The 22,757-nt window shown below is 32.5% G+C and overlaps 1 protein-coding gene and 1 pseudogene across 1 annotated transcript; both read left to right on the top strand.

The window, feature by feature from the left end:
• Positions 1-3,475: 3,475 nt before the first annotated feature.
• LOC149893569 (uncharacterized) lies at positions 3,476-4,282 on the top strand (annotated as a pseudogene).
• Positions 4,283-4,320: 38 nt separating this feature from the next.
• Positions 4,321-7,631, top strand: LOC149893568 (uncharacterized). Its single transcript, XM_090072389.1, has one exon. It carries the CDS (start codon positions 4,321-4,323, stop codon positions 7,414-7,416), a length of 3,096 nt encoding a protein of 1,031 aa, XP_089928515.1. The 3' UTR covers positions 7,417-7,631.
• Positions 7,632-22,757: the final 15,126 nt, after the last annotated feature.

Raw genomic sequence — 22,757 nt, 5'->3', positions numbered from 1 at the left:
GACAGGCTTTTGAAAAGTTTGACGTGGGGCAATCGAACTAAGATCAGGACGAGGAGCAATGACAGGTCTCGCGTTTTTTATTGCTTCAATGAGATCATCCTTTCGCATCTTTGAATAATTTTTCAATTTTTGAGCTTTGGCGATTTCTCGCAATTCTTTGACAGTTTTGTTTTCCATTTTTTTATTGCCAAGAAAATTATTTAACTCAAATTCAATTTTTTTGGTTTTGTCGATTTTTCTCATTTTGCTTTCCATTTTTAATACGCCAAGAAAAATTTTTTCGGTTTTTCGGTGCCGGTTTTTTCAGGATTGCATGTTTTTTCGGTGCCGGTTTTTTCAATTCTTTTTTTCCGAGAATTGAAAATTTTTTTTTCGGACTTTTCATTTTTTCGGACTTGGAGTTTTTTTTCTGTTTTCGAGTTTTTCAGAATTGAAGATCTCAATCTTGATTCCATTATCCACTTTTCCATCACGACGCTCCAAATATCTCCAGCCATGACCCGTCTTTTTCATCGCTTCGTAAAGGGATCCGTATTCAACCACATCCCCTGTTTCGATGTTGGTCGTTTTCACAGACACAGGTTTTTTTCGAATCGAACCAAGCCTCTCGTATTTTGGGTCGATCGGTTTTTTCACATTTTCCGTTTTCACATTTTCTTTTTTCGGTCGACCCACTTGTCTGCATTCTTTTGCACCTTCCAAAAGCGAATCTTTGCTTACGAGATTGTTTTCAACCGCAATCATCATCAAAGTCAACAAATTGTTTGAGGTTTTTGTCACACCATTTTCTCTCAGCAAATTTTTCAGATAATTTTTTGTCAGTCTCATGTTTTATTTTGAAAAGAAAAATTTTTTTTTTAAATCAATTTTTTGTCAAGAATCCCTAATAAACAGCATTCATGTTGTTTCCGTCTGAAGAAAATTGGATCAATTTGTCTGAAATGATCACTGCAAAAATAACGGTGTTGTCTGGAACAGCCGTTCTGAATTTTAGGTTGACAACCAATTCAGCCGTTTCGGAAACAACTCTTTCCTTTTGCTTGCTGATATCGACAAAAAACAACGGAAACAAATTTTTGTATTCAAGCAGAGACAAGCCTGATTGGCAAACAAGCTCGTTTGTGCCATAATATTTTTCGTCAAAAGTGAACGCATCGGAATGGGCCATGGTTATTTTCTTTTCTCCAAAATTCAAGTCGTAATTGTAATTTGGATATTTTATCCCATTGACGGTCACGAAAAAATTGCTGACGTCACAATGATCGAACACGGCTGGATTTGCGGTTTGACTGGAACCTTTGTTTGTCTGAAGACCAAACACGATATATCTCGGAACGCTTTTGTCCGTGATCCTTCCAAGGGTCCAAGTGAATTCTGTGAGACCCGCTGGAATGATTTGCCTTTCGACTTTGTTTGCTTTGTAAGCTACTGGAACTGAGATTTTCTTTGCCATCATGTTCACAAATTCGGATTTTTTCAAAACATCCAGCTCAATCCTTGGCATGAAAAGTTGAAATTTTTTGATGTCGATCATTCCTGCAGTAACAGCTCCGGCTCTGTAAATGGCGTCATCGTATTCTTTTTTTGTAAAGGTGATCGTGTGTCTGAATCCGTAAACGACTTTGTCGTAAGTTTCGCAAAAACCAAAAATGTGCTTTAAAGGGATCCTGAACGAAAATGCACCAATGGATGTGGTGTCTGCAAACAAGTGGTCTCGCCTGACATTGAACCCCGTGCTTCCAGTCGCGTTTGAGGTGTCTTTATACCACATTTGCTTCAAACCATCGGCAAGCTGAAAACCGAAAGGATATTTCAACAATCCAAGCATGGTTGTTCCCTGACCTGGATACATGACTCTTTCCACTTGCTGTCCTGATAAGTCATAAGTGATGTCACTGAACAAATACATGATGGCGTTGTTCACCAGAGCAGTGTTGTCTGCTGCTGTGTAAAGGGTTCCGTCATTTTTTTTCAGAACCCCTTCGACGAGGATGTAAGCCTCAAACGGAAGTGTCAGCACAGACTGACAATCAATCTCAAAAACGATCGATCCTGAAGAATTCAAATCGAAGTTTGTTGGAAGGTACTCGAAAAAATCAACTTTTTCAATGCCTGTGTCGGAGTGAGGCTTTTCGTCAACTATTAATCTGTCGGTGTTAATCATTTTTTTAAAATGAGAAAAAAAAAATTTATGTCAAATTATCAAATCACGCAATCAAAATCCCTCTCCCCATTTTGACCAGATCTTGGATTCTTGCTGCGTTCTTTTTTGTCATTTTCTTTTTAATGGACGAACCAAACATTTTTTTGTGCAGCTCTTCCATCGGATTAACAGACTCATATTGCTTTGCCACATCGTTTAAAATCATGCTTGGGTTTGGCGTTCCTGTCTTGGCGTAAACTTTTTCAATCGCTTTTTTTCCTTTGTCGATGGCAACGTCTCTGGCGGTGGATATGGCCGAAGAGGCCAATTCTTTTCCGGCAGATCTGGCGGCGGTGATCGCTTCTCTTCCAATTTCGCTTGCTGCTGCTTACCTCAATAAATGAAGAGATGACTTTGATGCGTTTGAAGCGATCATTCTCCTCAAAAAATTTTTAAACGTGTCAACGATCCCTCCTCCTCCTCCGGCGATGCTCAAACTGAGTCGTTGCACAAGAGCATTTGAATCGCTCGGAAGAATGATCACTCCGTGACCTTTTTTTCCCCTCGTTTTTGTGTAATTTTTTTCCCAAATTTTTGAAACAATTGTTTCCCACTTTTCGCTTCTCGAAGCTTTTGGTACGGTTGGTTTCCATTCTCTTTCCATTGCATGCGTTTCGACAAGTATTTTTTCATAATTTTTCAAGTCCTCGTCTGTCACCTTTGTCATATCAGGTCTTGATCTTGTGATCAACTCCCAAAAACCTAAAGTCCCCTCGAACTTTTCTCCATCAATAATGACGTCGTTTTCATCGATGGTAATTTCTTTGTTCCCAATAAACATTTTTCCTCGTTCTTTTGCGTGAATTCCAAAAACTCTGTCTGCAGAAAATTTTTTGGCAGCGTATTTTGACAAATATTCCAATGCTGTATTTCCAACATTCATTTTTCCAATTGTTTTTTCAACACTTTTCGAACTTTCAAAAGACGAGTCGCTTTCTGGATAAGTCAAAGCCAGTGGACTTCTGTCATCCTCTCTGTATGCGACGCTTTTCAGCTCGTTTTTCACTTTTTCGTTGCTCTCGATGAGTGGCTTAAAAAACTTGGACAGATCAGTCTGATAATTCGCATCTGAAACGTTCCGGTTGATGCTCTCATTGTAAAGCTTCTCCCTGTTAGCCATGTAATTTTTCACAATCTCATCTCTCTTTTTCGGGTCTTGTATTTTAAAGAATTCCATTTTTTAAAATACGAAGAAAAAAACTTAAACAAAAACGAGTTTGCGTTTACGTTTGCGTTCACTTTTTGTAAAGATTGTTTTTTTTTTTGAAAAAATTTTCAATATGGAAGTTACAATGAAAAATATTGAAAAACTAATAACCAACAAACTGGAAGAACAAAAAAAAGGTATTCTTAGTGAAACTATCAACCTTTTAAAAAAACAGGAAAAGATATTTAGCGATATCATAAGTGCAAATCTAAAAATATTAACAGATCGGCTTGACAAACTTGAAAACGAATTTAATAAAAGCAAATCGAATGTTAAAATAATTGAAAAAGACATCAACGATATAAAGGAAAGCATCAACTTTCAGGAAGAAAATTTCTTAAAAAAATTATCGGAAACAAACAGTCTGATGGCTAGCGAAATTAACAATTTAAAAAAAAAAATATTGACCTTGAAAATCGTTCACGCCGTAATAACCTAAGGATTGATGGCTTATCTGAGCTGCCCATGGAATCTTGGAATGACTGTACAAAGAAAGTTAAAGATCTATTTAGAAATAAACTGGAAATCTCTGAAGACGTAATAATTGAAAGAGCTCACCGCATTGGAAAAATAAATGAAGATAACTCTCCAAGAACTATAATAATTAAACTACTAGACTTCCAAAATAAAAATAAAATCTTAACGCTATCAAAAAAACTCAAAGGAACCGGAATATTCATTAATGAAGACTACGCGAACGAAACGATGGAAATAAGAAAAAAGCTATGGGAAGATGTTAAAAGATTCCGAAAGGAAGGTAAATTTGCTATAATCAAATATGATAAAATATTCGTCAGAGATTTTCGTAAATAACTTTAATTTTAAAAAAGTACTTAATCGAGATATGTGAAATAGTTCTGTACATTTTTTATTATATGCTAGCACGTTTTGATTTATCGCACTTTACGCTATGACTGACGCAAACATAAACAAAACAATAGATTTTGAAACGCTGCGTTTCAATGCCTTCGAAACTGCTAATAATATTTTACTAAACGATTTTTACGACTCTGATGCGCAAATTTTTCACAGAAATAATTTTGATTCGAAATATTTTGAAACTGAAACTTTTAAAATTGAACTCGAAACTTTAAAAAATAGTTTTACTGCAATACACATAAATATAAGAAGTATAAATAAAAATTTTGATAAACTAAAACACTTTCTAATAGATTGCAATTACTCATTTAGTATGATTTGCATAACCGAAACGTGGTGTTCTGATGAATTACTTCAAACGAACACAAATTTTCAAATTCCAAATTATAAACTAATATCTTTTGAAAGAAAAACAAATAAAAGGGGAGGAGGGATCGCAACGTATATCCGAAATAATCAAGTGTTTAAAGTAAGACAAGACCTCTCTATCTCTGATACTGATAGTGAAGTCTTTACTATTGAGATAACGGGTAATAAATCAAAAAGTATTATAATTTCCACTTGCTATAGACCTCCAGAAGGTGATATAAATAAATTTACAAATTTTTTTAATGAAATCTTTCTCAAAATAAATGATAAGGGAAAAAATATTTTCTTTATAGGGGATTTAAATATTAACAGTTTAAACTACAAAGAAAACGCTGATACTAAACTCTTTTTTGATAATCTGTTTCAATTGTGTATCCTCCCAATCATCAACAAACCTACCCGAGTAACCCCAACCTCCGTTTCTGCTATAGACAATATATTAACAAATACATTTCTAGAAACCTCTTTAAAAGCAGGAATTATCAAAACCGATATATCAGATCATTTTCCTATTTATTTTTCATTATCTCAAGATCTAAAAACCTTTAACAATACCAAAACCAAAATTTATAAAAGAAAAATCAATCAAATCTCTATCAAAAATTTTAAAGACTCGCTATCTATAGTAAATTGGGATGGAGTATATCAAGAATGTAACCTTGGACACACAAACTCCGCATACAATTTGTTTATTAATATTTTTCTAGACCACTACAATAAACATTTCCCTGTTGAAGAGAAAGAAATAAAGTTAAAACATTTAAACTGCCCATGGATAACCAACGGGATTAGAAAATCATCAAAAACAAAACAAAAATTATATATCAAGTTTTTAAAAAACAGAAATGAAACTAACTTAACTACATACAAGGAATACAAAAATCTGTTTGAAAAAATTAGAAAGAGTTCTAAAAAAATATATTATTCAAAACAACTACAAAAAAGCAAAGGTGATATTAAAAAAACCTGGAACATATTGAAAGAAATAATAGGTAAAAACCATACAAAATCAAATGATTTACCTGATAAAATTATCGTTAATGAAACTGAATATATCGACAAAAATTCTATCGCTGAAAACTTTAATAGCTTTTTTGCAAACATAGGCCCTAACATGGCTTCAAATATTCAATGCCCTGATATCTCCTTCGAAACCTATATCACAAACCAACATCTCTGTTTAAATATTTTCTCTGGACTAAACCATGAAGAACTAGAAATTGCAAAAAACTCACTTAAGACGTATAAGGCTCCTGGGATAGACGACATTTGTAGCTATATAGTTGTAAATGTGTTTTCAGTGATAAAACAACCAATATATGAAATATTTAAATCTTCAATTATTACAGGATCTGTACCGAATAAATTAAAAATAGCTAAGGTAATACCAATATTAAAAACCGGAGATTCATTTACACTAAATAACTACAGACCAATCTCAGTTCTACCTGTATTTTCAAAACTTTTGGAGAGAGTAATATACAATAAACTGTATAAATATCTAACAAATAACAAAATCCTAAATGAAAAACAGTTTGGCTTCCAAAAGCAACATTCAACCGAACACGCAATTCTAGATCTTATTAATAATATAAATAACTCCTTTGAAAACAAAAAATACGTCCTTGGAGTCTTTGTTGATTTATCTAAGGCGTTTGACACAGTAGATCACGCTATTTTAATTAGGAAAATGGAAAAATATGGGATAAAAGGTGTTGCACTAAACTGGTTCAAAAATTTTTTACTAGACAGAAAACAATGCGTTATTGCTCATAAAAAAAAAGCTTCAAAATTACTCAAAATAAAATACGGTGTCCCCCAAGGTTCCATTCTTGCACCTCTCTTGTTTTTAATATACATAAACGATCTTCCTAAAGCCTCGAGTAAATTGGATGTCATAATGTTCGCAGACGACACTAATTTATTTTATGCATCCTCATCTATTACAGAACTTTATGAAACTACAAATACTGAACTTGAAAAAATAAACAGTTGGTTAAAATCTAACAAATTATCGCTAAACACAGAAAAAACCAAATACATTCTTTTTCATCCTAACTTTATAAAAATACCTTCCGATTTACCTTCGTTAAATATAGATAATAAAGAAATAGAGAGAACCCGAGCAACTAAATTTCTAGGGATACTTATTGATGAGAACATCTCTTGGAAATCACATATAGATATTTTAAATACTAAAATATCAAAAAACATTGGTATCCTTTACAAAGCAAGTTCTATACTGTCTCCTGATAATTTAAAGTTCTTATACTTCTCGTTCATACAAAGCTACTACATATATGCTAATGTTGCATGGGCGAGTACACATAGATCCAAACTAACCACACTATATCGAAAACAAAAACATGCTGCAAGAATAGTTTTTAATAAGGATAGACTCTCGCATGCTGAGCCACTATTAAAAAATTTGAAAGCATTAAATGTATATCAAATCAATATATTCCAAAATTTGTTATTTATGCTCAAATATAAACTTGGACTTGTTCCTTCTCACTTTTCAAAGAATTTCTTTCAAAATAGCAACAATAGATACCATACCAGAGGAACGGGAAACTTCAAAGTACCTTTCCAAAAAACTACTCTCTCGCGCTTTTCTATTTCGTACCGTGGTCCTTGTCTATATAACAAATTAGTATCCAAAAATACCCAACTGGAAAAATCGAATAACTTAAATACTCTGAAAACATTATTAAAAGATCTTATTTTAAACACTAACAACTTTATGAACTTTTATTAAGCCTAAAACATTCAAAACTATATATAAAACTAACTTTGTTCCGAAACCAATATCAACTCTAATAACTCTAAAAACTGTAAATAACTCAAAAACAAACAACAACAACAACAGTAATAAATTATATTATTTATCAACACTAATAAATAAATAAATTTTTATTTATCAACACTATATATTAAAAAACGACTTTATATTACCTATTTAGCAAATCGTGTACCTACTTATATTTATGTGTATTGTAATAAAATTAAAAAATTAAAAAAAAAAAAAAAAAAAAAAAAAAAAAAAAATTTTTTTTTTTTTTCTTTTTTTTTTTTTTTTTTTTTGTTTTGTCTGCATTCTTTGTTTTTTGCATTTTTACTTTCATTCTGTCGAAACTGATGACATGATTTTTTAAATATAAATTTATTTTAAATTGAAGTATCCAAAAATATTAATAACGCAAAGCGGTTTCTTGATGACAAGACCATCGGTCTTCTGCAAGTTTCCCGCGTTCTTTGAAGTAATCTAACACTTTACAGTTTTATTTCATATAATATTTGTTATAACGTAATCTTGTGATTTTTAACTATACTTAAACTGTAAAGATTGTATTATATATTACGAGTTTATAAAGATTAAAGAACAAAAAAAAAAAAAAAAGAAAAAAAAAAAAAAAAAAAAAAAAAAATGCTTGAATGGCTTCTTCTCTTCCTTTTTGGATCAACGACTCTTTTGTCAATTCGTCAATGCTGCTTTTTGCTTTTGTTCGGATTTTTTCGGTCATGTTTTTAAATTTTTGAAGCTCGCTGAGAACCAATTCGTATTCGGAATCGCTCACAAACCCGTCCATGAGCGATTTTGAAATGTGATCGTTAATCGTGTTCAATTTTGACTCGGAAAGAACTTTTATTTTTTCGTGCTTTTCAGCCTTCAGCATCAATTTTTTGTTTTGGTGATTTCCGAAAATGGACAAAGCCCCCAATCCAATTGCAACCCCTTCGCATGCAATCGAAACTGGAGTGGCAACAACGGTTGACAAAAGTGCAATGCCTGTAATCCCCAAACCAATGCACAACGTTTGCAACCCGTCGTCTGCGAAACGAATAATTTTTGCCACTCGATGGTACTTTTTGCTCAAAGCGATTCTTTTCACTTTTTCATCCTCCATTTCTTTTTGGATCTCACTGATCTTTTGAAGACGATAAGCGTCATCGGATGGTGCTGTTGGAAGAACTGGATAAATTTTTTCAGTATCTTTCATTATCTCCATCTTTTTAACAAAGACAGATTTTTTTTTAATTCGAATCGATGTGATTTATTTTGCAAAGCTTTTCGCCTTTTTTGACAATGACGTCATTGCCGCTGTTGTTGGTTATATCCAAAACGATGTCTTCCACAGGCTCAGAAAAAATGGCATCGTTTTTATTAAAGTTTAATTTGTCACTTATTTTGTTCATCAAAGTGACGACTGCGATTCCTCTTTCAAAACTCAATCCAACAGACAACGATATTGACGTGTGAGCAAGAGCAGCAAATTTTATGTCTTTCTGAGCAAAAATCTCATGATGACCGTTTATGTTGAAACAGTTTGGGTGAACCAAATCTTTTTTTGTCACAATAATATTTTGAGATGTCTTTTTTTGCAAGTTTTTGATTGTCTCCACCAAATTTTCAAGCTCTTTGATCCTTTCAATCAAGTTTTCCAAATTTTTGGCTCGATCCGACTCTTTAAATTTTTCCAACTCTTTGATCCTGTCATCCATGTGTCCCAAATACATTTTCGAGATCTCCAAACTCGAATCAACATGTCTTTCTGCCGAGGAGACGTTTTTAAAAAACTTGTGAGGGGCATGCATTTTTTTAATATGAAAAGAAAATGTTTTAACTCATTTTATTTTCATTTTTTTTCTTCGTGTTTTCAGATTTTTTCGCCTGATTCAGACTCCTTTATAATAGCAAAGTGCAACGGCGTCCATCCGTTTTCATCTCGCGCGTTGACATCGGCTCCGTTTTCAAGTAAAATTTTCATTACGTCAAGATGATCGTTTTGGGATGCTAAGTGCATCGGTGTTTGTTTTTTTTCATCTCGCGCGTTGACATCAGCTCCGTTTTTCAAGAGCAATTGAACGATTTTGAGATGACCGTTTTGAGAGGCGACGTGCAACGGCGTCCATCCGTTTTGCAACATTCGTTGGGTATGCATTTTTTATATGAAAAGAAAAATTTTTTTTAACTCATTTTATTTTCTTTTTTTTTTCTTCGTGTTTTCACATTTCTTCGTCAGATTCAATTTCCCCCAAATCCAAATCACCACCCATGATGCTTTGAACAGAAGTCGCGTTTTTTGTGATGACCACTTCGGGAATCCTAACCTGAATGGACTCGATCTGCGCTCCAACAAAAACACCTTCGATTCTCAAAGACGCAACGGCAAAACACCTTTGACGAACATATTCCAAAGGATCTGTTTTTACCAGCTTTTTGTTCTCCTTTTTGAAAAACAAAGAAGAAACCTCAATGTTTTTTTCACTTTTATTTGCGAACAATTTTCCGAAAAAAATGGGTGCTGCGTTTGGATTATGTTCTTTGTTTTTGAAAATGGACAAATCCTCTGTCATTATTTTTTTTGTTCTTCCTCCTTTTTTCAAAGTTGGAATCATTTCCTTGACTTTTTCGCGAAGAAATTCTGATATTTTTTCAGTCACCTCGATGAACTTTTTTTCTTTTTCGCTCATTCCATTTTTTTCATTGAAACCGAGAAAGGACATCGAATATCCCTCCAGCTCTTTCGTTCCAAAATTGCTGTTCTCAAACACACCCAGAGAAAACAAAACGGGTGTTCTCAAAACAAAAGGACCTTTTCCAGATGGGTACTCATAAAAAAGCGGAATCTTTTGGAACTGAATGGGTTTGGTTGCTGAATAAATCTCTCCAACGGACAATTTGCTGTCATCAAAATTCTCAATCGTCACGAAATTCATCTTTTTTATATGAAAAGAAAATTTTTTTAACTCATTTTTTTCAAACGGATCAATTCATTATTGTCCACCCATGAGTTAAACGAGTCTGGATATCCTTTCCATTTGACCAGTGATTTGCTTTTTGTTCTGCGAACGATTTTTTCAATCCTGAATATTTCTTGATGCGTCTTTTGTATCTCCTGCTCATAAAAAGTGCCTTGAATGTCTTCACCGTTGGCGTGGGTGAATCCGTTCTTGTACGTGGGTGGATCCGTTCTTTGAATTTTTGACACTGTGAAAACCTCCTCAGTCCATCTCGGCGTGTACCCTTTTTCAAAATGGGGTTTCTTTTTTGTGATCCTCACTTTGTCTCCCATTAAAAATTTCGGCTCTGGTCTTTCTTTTGGCATCTTTCCATTCAGGTTCATCCAGACCATATTTTTATTCTTTTCATCGCTGGCTTCAATTGGTGTCATTTTGATGGACGAGTGCTTTGTGCTGTTGTAATTTTTCACCATTTCGTCCAAAACGTCAATGTATTTATTGGTGCTGTTGGCTGAAAAATATTTAAACATTTTTTCTTTCATCGTTCTGTTCCATCTCTCAACGACGCAACTTTTTTCCTCGTTTTCAGTGGAGTACAATTGAACACCCAACGCTTTCACGTGCTTGTTGTAAAACTCTTTTCCTTTGTCCACCCACATTTTGACGCACTTTCTTTCACCAAAAATCTTTTTCAACGCTTCAGCCACTTCAAGACCCGTTTTGCTTTTCAACGGAACGATCCATCCATACTTTGAAAACACGTCGATCACCATGAGCAAATATTTTATTCCATTGTTGAATTTTGAAAACGATTGCATGTCAACCAAATCGACAGCCCATATTTCATCGATGTCGTTCACAAACACTTTTCTTTTTTTTAAATGGCGAACTACCGGTTTGTGAAGCTCTTCTGCAAGCTGATCCGTCCATTTCAGGGGAATTTTTTTTTTTTTGCAGAGACACCCAATCCGAATTTGGCTTTGGCTTTGATGATGGGCGCAATAAGTTTTCTTTCGTTTATTTCTTTTTGAGTGGGGTTTGGAATGGAGTTCATTTCTTCAAGCATCATTTGATCTGCCAAATTTCTGCTTTGAACGTCGTTTAAATATTTATATGCCAAATCGTGGTGATATGCCGCATTGTCCACTCTGTCCACCGGTTTGCTCCACTCCTAATACATGTCGGTTGATGTGAGCCTTTTGTCCAGGTTTGTGCCAGGCCCTGCAAAATTCATTCCTGGAATGTGCATCTCTCCTGGAAATTTTGCCCACGGAAGCTTTATTTTTTTTGAAAAATTGTTGATCGATTCGACCAAGTCACCCCCTTTTGTTGCATGCGAAGAAACAAACTGGCATTTGGTAGTTCCACAAGAACCACATGTTCCTTTGATCATGTTTCTGTTGTTTTTTATCCTCTCGTTTCTCAAATGGATCGTTTCTGTTTTCCTTTTGCATTTGACACAATACATTTTTTATTTAAAATATTTTTTTTTAAACAAAAAAAATGGAAGTGACCGATTTGTCATGGAATATTGGAAAAAACAAAAGGAACAACAACAAGCTTTTACCAAGAAGCATTCGAGGAATCATCGTTGGAAAGTCCGGTTGCGGAAAAACAACCTTGCTTCTCAATTTACTGCTCAAACCTGGATGGCTGGATTATAACCATTTGCAAGTCTTTGGAAAATCTCTTTTCCAACCCGAGTACAAAATATTGAAAAGCTCGTTCGAAAAAAATTTGCCAAAAGAGATCATCCTCGATTTGTTCGATGTCAATGTCCAAAAAATGATGGAAAAATTAAATCTAAATTCTGAAGATGTGATTGATGATCTTTCAAAAGAATGTGGTGAAGAAACAGACATGGAGTGTCAATTTTTTGAAACAGCTGACGATGTATCTGAACCTGAAGATCTCGATTCAACAAAAAACAATCTAATGATCTTTGACGATTTGCAATTGATAAAACAAAACAAGTGTGAAAAATATTACATCCGAGGAAGACACTCCAACGTGGACTGCTTTTACCTTGCTCAAAATTATTTTATGCTCCCCAGACAAACCATCCGAGAAAACACCAATTTTATTTGCTTGTTTCCTCAAGACTCAAAAAATATTGACCACATTTATCGAGACCACGTTTCGAGCGACATGAAAAAAGAAGAATTCAAAAAATTTTGCAGAGACTGCTGGTCTGAACCTCATGGATTTGCCGTTATCGATTTGTCCTCAAACAAAAAAGAGAGAAAATATCGAAGAGGATTTAACATTTCTCCGAAGTAAAAAAAAAATTCACCCATTTAAAAAATGTCAGGCATAATCATCGAAGTGGATGGAAAATCCAACATAATATCAAAAGATTTTACGGACAAAATCGTTTTTCCAAAAGGAAAAAAATATGAGATGGCTTTTATCGGTCTTGAGACGTACAACAGCTTTCCAAACATCACCGAAAAAAACAATTCTTTCCGGTACAGCATGAACAACGGAGGCAATTGGGAAAACGTTGCCATTCCAAAAGGAAGCTACGACATCATCGACATCAACAATTATTTGCAAAAAACCGTCTCAAACACAATCAAAAATTATGCGTCTCAAAGCGCAAGCTACGTTGCCGCAAATAAAATCAGCTACTCCCCAGAAAACATCAAAATTGGATCCAATTCAAACACTTTAAAATCAACCATCAAACTTGGATTGAATTATTTGATGGACCTGAACGTCGAAAACAGCATCGCCTCCCTTTTGGGCTTCACAAAAAGACAATTGGACTCCAATTCCGAATACGAGTCCGACGACATTGTCAGAATCTCGGACGTCAACACAATCAGAATCATCAACAACGTCATCGAGCCAGCATACATCAACGGATTGCAAGTAAATTGCATTTACTCCTTTTACCCTCCGGTCGGTCCTGGCTTTAAGATCATAGAAAGACCTGCCCATTTGTTTTACCTCAATATCAATGTTTCCGAAATTTCCACGTTAACCACACGCATCGTCGATCAAAACGGAAATCTAATCGACTTTCGCGGCGAGGACATCACGATCCGTTATCACATTCGAGAAGTGAAATAAATTTTTTCCAGCATTTTAAAAATGAGCAATTACATTCGTGTCAAATTAAATGTGTCTCAGGGACAGATCGAAAAAACAAAAAAATCAATGATGGAAGGAAAACCCGTCAGCATCCGGATTTCAAAAGATGATTTTCACGGAAACGACGTTTTGCTTCTGACAAAAACTCAACATCAAAAAATTGTGGACGCTCTCCATCAAGGAGTTGGGGTCACCATTAAAATGAGCAAAACTCAAGTGGAACACAACTTAGGAAGGGTTGCGGCTAAAGCCGTCCCAGTTTTTGGCAAGGCCGCTTTGGGTGGTGTTGCCTCTTCTCTTGGTTCCAATATGATCGACAAAATTTTAGGAAATGGAAAAAAATCAGAAGGAGGGTTTCTTCCTCTTCTTTTACCTTTATTGGGAGCTCTTGCGCCCACTTTGATCGAAAAAATTGTTGGAAATGGTATTGCTTACCTCAAAAGCAATGGAAAAGGAATGAAAATTGCCACATACAAAGGAGACGGACTGTTTTTAACACCCTGGGTCACAGGAAGCTCACTCAAAGATGGATTATACTTCAAAAGAGACAGAAAATTTGTGCCCATCTTATCTTGATTTCTTCTCGGACCCATTCTCAAACATCCTTTAAAAAAAAATTTTTTTTCTTGACATAATAAAATGAACGGAAAAACAAGGATCTTGAGAAATGAGGACGGAAAAATCAGAAGCATAAAAACACTTGACCCCATTGAATATTTAAGGAGCAAAGGAGTTGGATGGCACGAAATTGGAATTTACAAATCAATTCTCAAACAAAAACTTGAAGAAAAACAAGAACAAAAACAAGAACAAATAAAAAAAAGAAATTTTTCGCGCAAGATTCAAACACCTTTGCAAAAATTAAATTTTTTTTCATGATGCTTTATCACGTCATGAAAAAACGTTTTCCCGACACCCCAAAATCATCAAAACATTTTCACACCCCTCAATTATCAAAAAAATACAAAACGGAGATCAAAAATGGATTTGTCCCAGAACTCTCCTTTTCTAGTAGTATGGTAATAAATTGATCGATGGTTTTCGTAATTTTTAACGAAAATTTCGAGCAAATTAATTGAAGTTGCGAATTAATTGAATCAGTTACTAGTAGGAATTTCAATATTACAACTTAATTGATACCGTTAACCGTTGCGTTCGGTTACTTTTACGAACGCACGTAATTTTATTCTTTAATTGTTACGCTCGGAAAAATTCGAAAGTCTTTCCTCTACTGTCTAGAGCTTTTCAATCTTGATCCACTAACAATTCCGGTTTTCAACGTCAATGATACCTGTACATTGTTGTTTCTTTTTTTTTTGAATTCTAGATTTTAAAAGCCTAGAAATTATGTTATAGAAAGTCAATAAGAGGAATTATATTTAAAATGATATTCCTTTTTTGTGGTATCATGTTAAATACCGAATAAGATCGTTTTTAAATTATTTAGTTTTGTTAGATTTTAGTTATGTTTTACTGAAACATGTTTAAAACTTCACTTAAAGTGGACTTATTGAAACGTTTGAAACCGCGCTTAAAGTGGACTTATATGTACACGCTAAGTTAAGTTTTAAAAACAAGTTTAAAAATGTTTTAAATATTCTTCACAGAAAAACATCTTTTAAATAAACTCAGTTAACTATTTCTTTTGATTAAAAGTAGATAACTTTACAAAAAAATTTTTCTGAAAAAAACCTATGCATTATCGACCTCATTAATAACATTTTTGACCGTATATCTTTAGGAATAAAGATTTAACAAGCTTTATAATTTCTACCAGTATCAGTTGTATGACGTTTTATGGAAGAAAAAAAATTTATTAAATTCTTTTATAATTTATCCACATAAACGCTTCTCAAAATGTAGATCCACTTTAAGTGTTGTTTCGTACAATTACTAAATATACATCGTAAAAAATTCGAATGTTGAATTTAAAAATTATGTTATTAAAGCTAAACCAACTATCCGCCAATCTTTGTATAAATCATATTCTAATTAGAAAACTGGTTATTGACTTCTTAATAACAATAGCTTTGCCTAAAAGTTTCTCTAAAACGAAATGTGGCCTTTAAAAAGTCCACTTTAAGTAAAAATCCACTTTAAGCTAAGTTTTTACTACTTAGAAGGCCACTCTAGGTTGATCTATATATATATATATATATATATATATATATATATATATATATATATATATATATATATATATATATATATATATATACATGTTAACGTAACTTGAACAAAAATTATACGATACCTTACAATTAAAGAACTGTATTCGTTTAAATCTTTTAAAACTACTTTTTATAAAAAAAATTTTGCATGAATATAGACTTTTTCAACCATAAAGTATTGTTATTTTAAACGTTTATGCTGTGAAAAGTTCTACTTTAACAGACCTCAGAAAAGTTCACTTACTCTAAAAGGTTGATGTAGAAATTGATGTTTAGCATCTTTCAGGATACAGATTAGAGATGACAGTAAGCAGTTCTAAATATAGGTTTGGGAATGAGTTTACAAGATTAGAACATTAATATTTATTAATAGTTCAGACTCAGATCAGGCTCTATTAGGAGGTTTTTTTTTGTTGAAAAAAAACTTTTCCATCTGCGTTTTACTCGATAGCATCGTTTCAAGACGAATTTAATTTTATTTGAGATATAAATAATTTCCAATTTTATTCTAAAACAAATTTGAATTCTCAGTTCCCTCAGATTTTGATAACTAATAAGTGAGATAAGTGAGTTTTATTTTAAATACGGTTTCCGTTATCTTTGGGTGCATAGTTTCTACTACTGGTTGCTTCTGTTTGAACAGATATCGTGCAGAAAGTCTTTATATTCTGAAAACTACATATATCCTGGATATACAAAAGGTTTTTTAAAATGCTCTCTTTTATTTACATGTGAAGTGGTTTGACACAAAATTTAATAGGAGATTTTCATAAATTTGGGATTAAAAAAAATATATATTTCTAACTTATGGAGAAAGCAACTTCGTCTGATATTTGCGGATATTTACACCTCTGTGCATTATTCGAATAATATTTCCAAGACCAGAATGAAAAATTTTTCACCAATGCTAAAACTTTTCACGGAATAAGCTTAGTTTTTTGAGTAAGTCAAACGGACTCTTGGATTTTAAAGGCTGCTGAAGGTGAATTCTACAGTCATTAAGGATTGATTTGAAAAGTTGATTACTTTAGTATTACAGTTATTTCCTTTTCCGTCTCTTTTTGAATAGTGCTCCAAGTATATATTGGTGCTATTACAGACAATCAACGCAAAGAGAAGCGAAGATTTTAATGCCGTTTCTGAAAGTTTAAAAGTTGTGTAACTAGAGGAGTATTGAGATGATCTAGCCAGGTAAGTTTCCTTTTTCCTAGTATATTTCTGGTGGTATCACATCTATAAAAAAAAATTCTTCTTTAAGAAACTAAGCGTCTTAACTGTTTTATTTTTGCACGCACGAGAGTATTAGCATATTAAAGACAATGACGGTCAAACAACGACAAACAAACATTACAACAATAACGTCGGGTGCTTTGGTGATACTATCTGCTTGAAACCCTTGGCTAAAGAAAATGATGCTGATGTTTTTTTGGTATAAACTAGTACAGACTTTGGTAATGTGTATGGCAAATACAACATTTCTTTTCATCATTTAATGGTGTCCGAATAACCTTTGCTATCGATGTTATACAGCGTCACTCAGATTCATTAAGAGCGTTTCTGAATCAGAAATCTTCTCAAAAAAGGGTGTCTCTTAAAGATTCATGATTATTCAAGCTGTAAATAAACAAACTATTAATTTGCACGCTATTATAAAATTCTTGTTTTTTAACGATTTCTTCAAATTTAAAATTAATATTTTTGCCATAAATTCTGTAGATGGTGGCATGAAACATGTGCTGCTATATGTGGTGTTTATGCTAAAAAAATATTTACTTGTGATGCAGTATAAAACACAGATTCTTTAAAAAAAAAGTTATATTGATAAAATGTTTTTTAACTTTCTTAAATAAATCTCTTTTTATAAAGTTTTCTTTGAATTTTGTATTTTATCTTTTTATGTTTAACTATTGAAGTTATGTAAAATATTATTTTATGAACTACTTATGAGCTTATAAACATGAATTCTTATTTAAACAAAATTTAGAAATAATCATCGAAATCATAAAAATTAGTAATCATTTTATTTACAATTTTACTTTGGAAGCACATTTTTCTAATAAGGTTTCTGTTTTGGGTGATGTATTCATACTTTACTAAAATAGGTGGTTCAAAAAATATGATCTTTTTTGCAATTGCAACGCCCTTAATTAAATGCCAATCAGGTGTAACAAATTCATTTTAAGAGACAATTACTTTATACAATGCAGATTTATAGCTGTTTATAATATTTTAATTATATTAATGCGTTTTCAACGAACGCCTTTATTTTCTTAAGTATGCCGAATTTACCGTATCATTGTGCCGAAATTACCATACCAAGCGCCAATCCTATAAAGCTGAAAAATGCGTAATTTACGCAAAATAACAGGATTTTTCTTACGCAAAGTTAATTTTTGTAAGCAAAAATCTTATTTTTTTGCGAAAATAACTCATTTTCTGCTTATAGGATTGGTCCCAGGTCGCTAACTTCGTCATTTTTGAGTATTTTGTAAAACAAATTTTACATAAAACTTTGTAAGTTTGAAACAATTTTCGAACTATTATTTAATAGATATATCTGCAGGACATCGATATGCATGATTTTTTAACGTTATTAAAGCAGCCATTGTATATAAACAACAAAATAGTTTAATACGCCGAAATTACCCTACTTTACCCTATATTTTATGATATTTTTTCAAAAAACGAGTATTTCAGTTCAGCACTCAAGGTCTTAAAAGGTATAAGCTTAAATAAGTCTTTTGGATTTAATGCAGAGTTTCAAAATTAATTGTTATGTACTCCTATTGCCATATACTATCATCCGTCAAAAGGGTTTTAATAGGATGTTTCAATTATATTAGGGTACCAAATTTACAAACTGTGACGAATGCTTGGATTATGAGACCAAGGCTGATAATCGAGTACCAAGGCTGATAATCAAGTGGGTGATTAAATTTTGGCAGGACATATTTAACGAAATATTGACTAATAATAAGTCAATGAATTCGTGTGGTTTAGCATTTACATCTGATGGTACATAAGATGACTAGATTTTGTGATTTTATGGAGCGTAAACGCTTTAATAAAAACACAAACGCTAAACTTAAGTAATAAAAAAATGCTCGAAAATTCATTTGAAATATCAGGAAAAGACCGCAGCTGTTAACTCCTCTAACGTAATTGAAGAAGATAAAAATAATGACATGGAGTTAGGGATGTAATCCAATGTAAAGTTTTATTAAATATGATGATGATTATTAAATATAATGACATTCATGAAATGATATGATGATGATATGATGATTATTAAATATGATGATATTCATGAAAATGACTAAGCTGTAAAAATTTAACAAATTCTCTCTCTTATAAATGTCCCCCTCGAATGGATGCCCACTTTAAAATTTAAAATTTTAACAAAAGCCTCGGGTGTTTATTCGAAGCAATATAATATACTTTTTTGCCCAAATTTTTTTTTTTTTTTTTTTTTGGGGGGGGGGGGGGCTTCAAATAGAGGTCAACATAAAAATTTTAATATATCTTTTATGATACGTCGTTGTTTTATTTTTGAATAAAACCTGTCAGCTAAATTTAAATAAGCTTTTCAGCGAGTTTTCTAAAATGTCATTTATTGAATAAAGCATTCGTTAATAACCAACTTTCTAATATCAGACCATGAAAGATAATGGCCTTTAGTTTTCTTTGAATTTAGATCCGAAAAAATTCGGCATATATAGGGAATTTTCTGTAGTTTATTATCATGTTGCAATTTCTGTCGTAATTTCACATGCAAACTTTAGATGCCTTATCTCGTTTTACCTGACGTTCTTCATCTTCTATTTGATTGTCTTTGCAGCTCAAATATTTACTAAAAGAGTTATTTTCATTTGAAACTTCAATCACAAGCATCAATCAAAGGATCAATCCTAGACTTAGAAAAAAGTGATGAGGCATTTTCGATAGTTTCATTATTTGTATATATCACTTTCGGATTTTATTTCGGAATTTCGGAATAAAAAAAATTACAAAAATAAATGTGAAAACAAATTTTGAAAACTGCATTTCATCTCGTAAATCAACAGAAATTTCTAAGATAAAAGTGTTCTGGCGGAGTTAGACGATGTTCGAAGCCGAATCCGATGACATTGGTTAAATAAAACTTTTTCAATTTTTGCTTCCATTTCGACGAAGTTAACGTTGGTTTCCGAAGTTCGAAAAAAAATTAAACTTCGCTTCGTATCGCTATCGCTATCGTATCGTTTGTTATTGATTTTTGACATCTTCGAAGTTTTTCTTCCATCTTTACCCTTCAATACCTAATTCATTTTTAAAAGAAACTGGGTTTGTGTGAAAAACTTTGTTTCACGAATACTTTTTTTTTTTCGGCAAGCGTCTTAACTGTTCTTTTAAGCTAGATTTTAAATAAAGAATCGCGTTAATTGTAACATGTGATACGACCAAGGCGGACAGCCAACTAATGCCGACAGCCTGTTTATTAAAGAAGCTACATCATAACAAAGTAAATCCTTAATTTTTTCCCTTAAAGCATTAAGAATACTGAGTTTTTTTTTTTTTTTAAGAAACAGATTTTAAAAAAATGCTTTGTGTGTGGATTAGAGTTCTGTTTTTGCATTTAGCGGTTTATAACATCTAACTATAATTAAAACTGGTAGTATTTTTGGAATCATTTTTAAAGATTTAAATAGAAACAAACTTTCTTTCACAATCAGATGTGCCTAAACCCTTTCGCAATTTGTACCGCAAACTGTTTTTTTTTACGTAATTTACAACCCATCTCCTATTTTTTACGTAATTTACAACCCATCCTCCTATTTTTTACGTAATTTACAACCCATCCTCCTATTTTTTACGTAATTTACAACCCATCTCCTATTTTTTACGTAATTTACAACCCATCCTCCTATTTTTTTCGATTTTTTTTTTTTTTTTGTAAGCGCATTGCATCATAGTGCGGTAAGTGACATTGTGTTTACTTTAGAGCCCTCAGAAAGGCATGTTTTAAGATAGACCTTCTCAGAAAGCCATGTTTTAAACAAACTTCATTGAAAAAGGTTGAGCTCTCTTTCAAAAAAAAAAAAGGTTGTCAGGATTATTTTCATCAATCATCTTTATCTTCTTTATCTTTGAACAGCATTATCATTATTTTCATCATCTTCGATCAGCATCATCATCTTTATGTCTACATTTAAAGCAGCGTTCTCAAATTGAAATTTTTTAACTTTTTCATTATTACTTTTTCATTATTACTTTAAAACAATAAAAATTAGGATTTATTTACTATTACTTATTTAATACTAATTCTTTCTTCCGATCACCACAGACGAGTTGAGATGCAACTCTCGTAAATTTGTTGGTTTTAATTTTTTTTTTTTTATTTGCTTTGAAATTATTTAACAACATTTTAAAAAGCGAAGTGATCCTACGTTAACCAACCATAACATCAAAAAAAAAATTTAAGATTGAAAAGAAAATTAGGAAAGGGTAATATATTACTTTTCTTTGTTATCCAAAAAGAAACAAGTCTCGTAATGAGAACTTTTAAAACTAGCAAGAATGTCTTTCTTTTAAAACTAGTAGGAAAGGTAACAACATGGTCATCATGAGAAAACTCGTTGCGTTTATCAGTGTCAGGGCTGTGGAGTTGGAATTGTAGAGTCGGAGTCGGAGTTCATTTAGGCTGGAGTCGGAGTCGGAGTCAGAGTAAGAAAAATTGTACCGACTCCGACTCCAGCTTAAAAAAAATCTTTCAAAGTCTCATAATTTTAATATGGATTTTATAGATGTTACTCATTAAAATATTTTATGTTCTGTCAGTCTAAAGCACAAGTATCAACCTCTAGCCCTCCAGTTGTTACAAAACTACAAGTCCCATGATGGTCTAATAGCTGCAGGATATACAGACATAATGGGAATTGTAGTTTGCAACAACTGGGGGAACCAGTGAATTTCTCCAGGCCTTAGTGGAAAAGATTCTTCAAGAATATGAACTTAAAGAAGAACAAGTTCTTTCTGTCCAACTGACAATATTTCAAACTTGATTTTGACAAATTTATAATTTTATTAGTGACTACATTAGAGTTTATTGCATAACAAGAGTTTAAAAAAGTTGTTTGTTCAGAATTCTGAAAAATATTTATAAGAAAATAATTTCCAAATTATTTTCTAAGAAATACTGTTTAAAGCACTAAGTGGTTGGATTATTTGTATCATGGTGATGAAATAGCCAATGTTAACATTTTACTACAGTAAATTTGTTGTTAAAAATTGGTTTCTTATGAAGGAGTCGGAGTCGGAGTCGGAGTCGGAGTCGGGAGTAGGAGTCGGAACAGCAGCTTACCGACTCCACAGCCCTGATCGGTGTCATTCATCAGTTAACAGCGAAAATTCAGGGAAGTTGAATTAACTTAAAAAAACCGAAAAATTACTCGAATGATTTTGAGTACTTTTTTCTTAAAAATCATTTTTACAACGTTATAGGTTATAAGTCTTTCTATCATAACTTAATCGTCAAGACCCCTCCTAACCATCAAAATGAATGCTTTTCAATTTTACAACAACAGCAGCTTTTCTTGTTTCTGGCATTACGTTGCACGATTTACTAACTGAAATTTATTGCTTTAATAATTTAAATTCGTGTAATGCTACATCAAAATTACTTTAACTTCTTCACGATCTTTTTTTTTTTTCTAAAAAAGTGGCCAAAAAAAAAATTTTATTTTGAATGATTTTTTTAGTAAACTATATTTTTGCGCAGTATTTACAATAATAACAAAGAAATAAAAATAAATAGGACTTTTATATCACTAGAAATAATTCGATGGTGTTTATTATAGTCATACTAAGGTTGTTGATGCTTGAGTTAATTCGAGTATGCGCGTTAAGGGGTTAAATGGAAATTTAATTCGTGATATTGTTTCATCGTACAAACAATTTCAATTTTATATCAATTTTTTTTGCGTGTGTTTTTTTGTTTATCTATTTTTATCGTTTTTATTCGGGGTTTTTTTTTGTTATCGTACTTTATCGTTTTTATCGTACTCAATGGATTAAAATTGTCCTAATGGAGATCAATGGTGTCATACTT

Source organism: Hydra viridissima, unplaced genomic scaffold (assembly GCF_058129835.1).
Source record: "Hydra viridissima isolate aposymbiotic clone 2 unplaced genomic scaffold, HvirCarnegie_v1 scaffold_1, whole genome shotgun sequence".
Taxonomy (NCBI): Eukaryota; Metazoa; Cnidaria; class Hydrozoa; order Anthoathecata; family Hydridae; genus Hydra; species Hydra viridissima.
The sequence above is the reverse complement of the archived record's forward strand: the minus strand, read 5'-3'. Positions and strand labels throughout refer to the sequence as shown.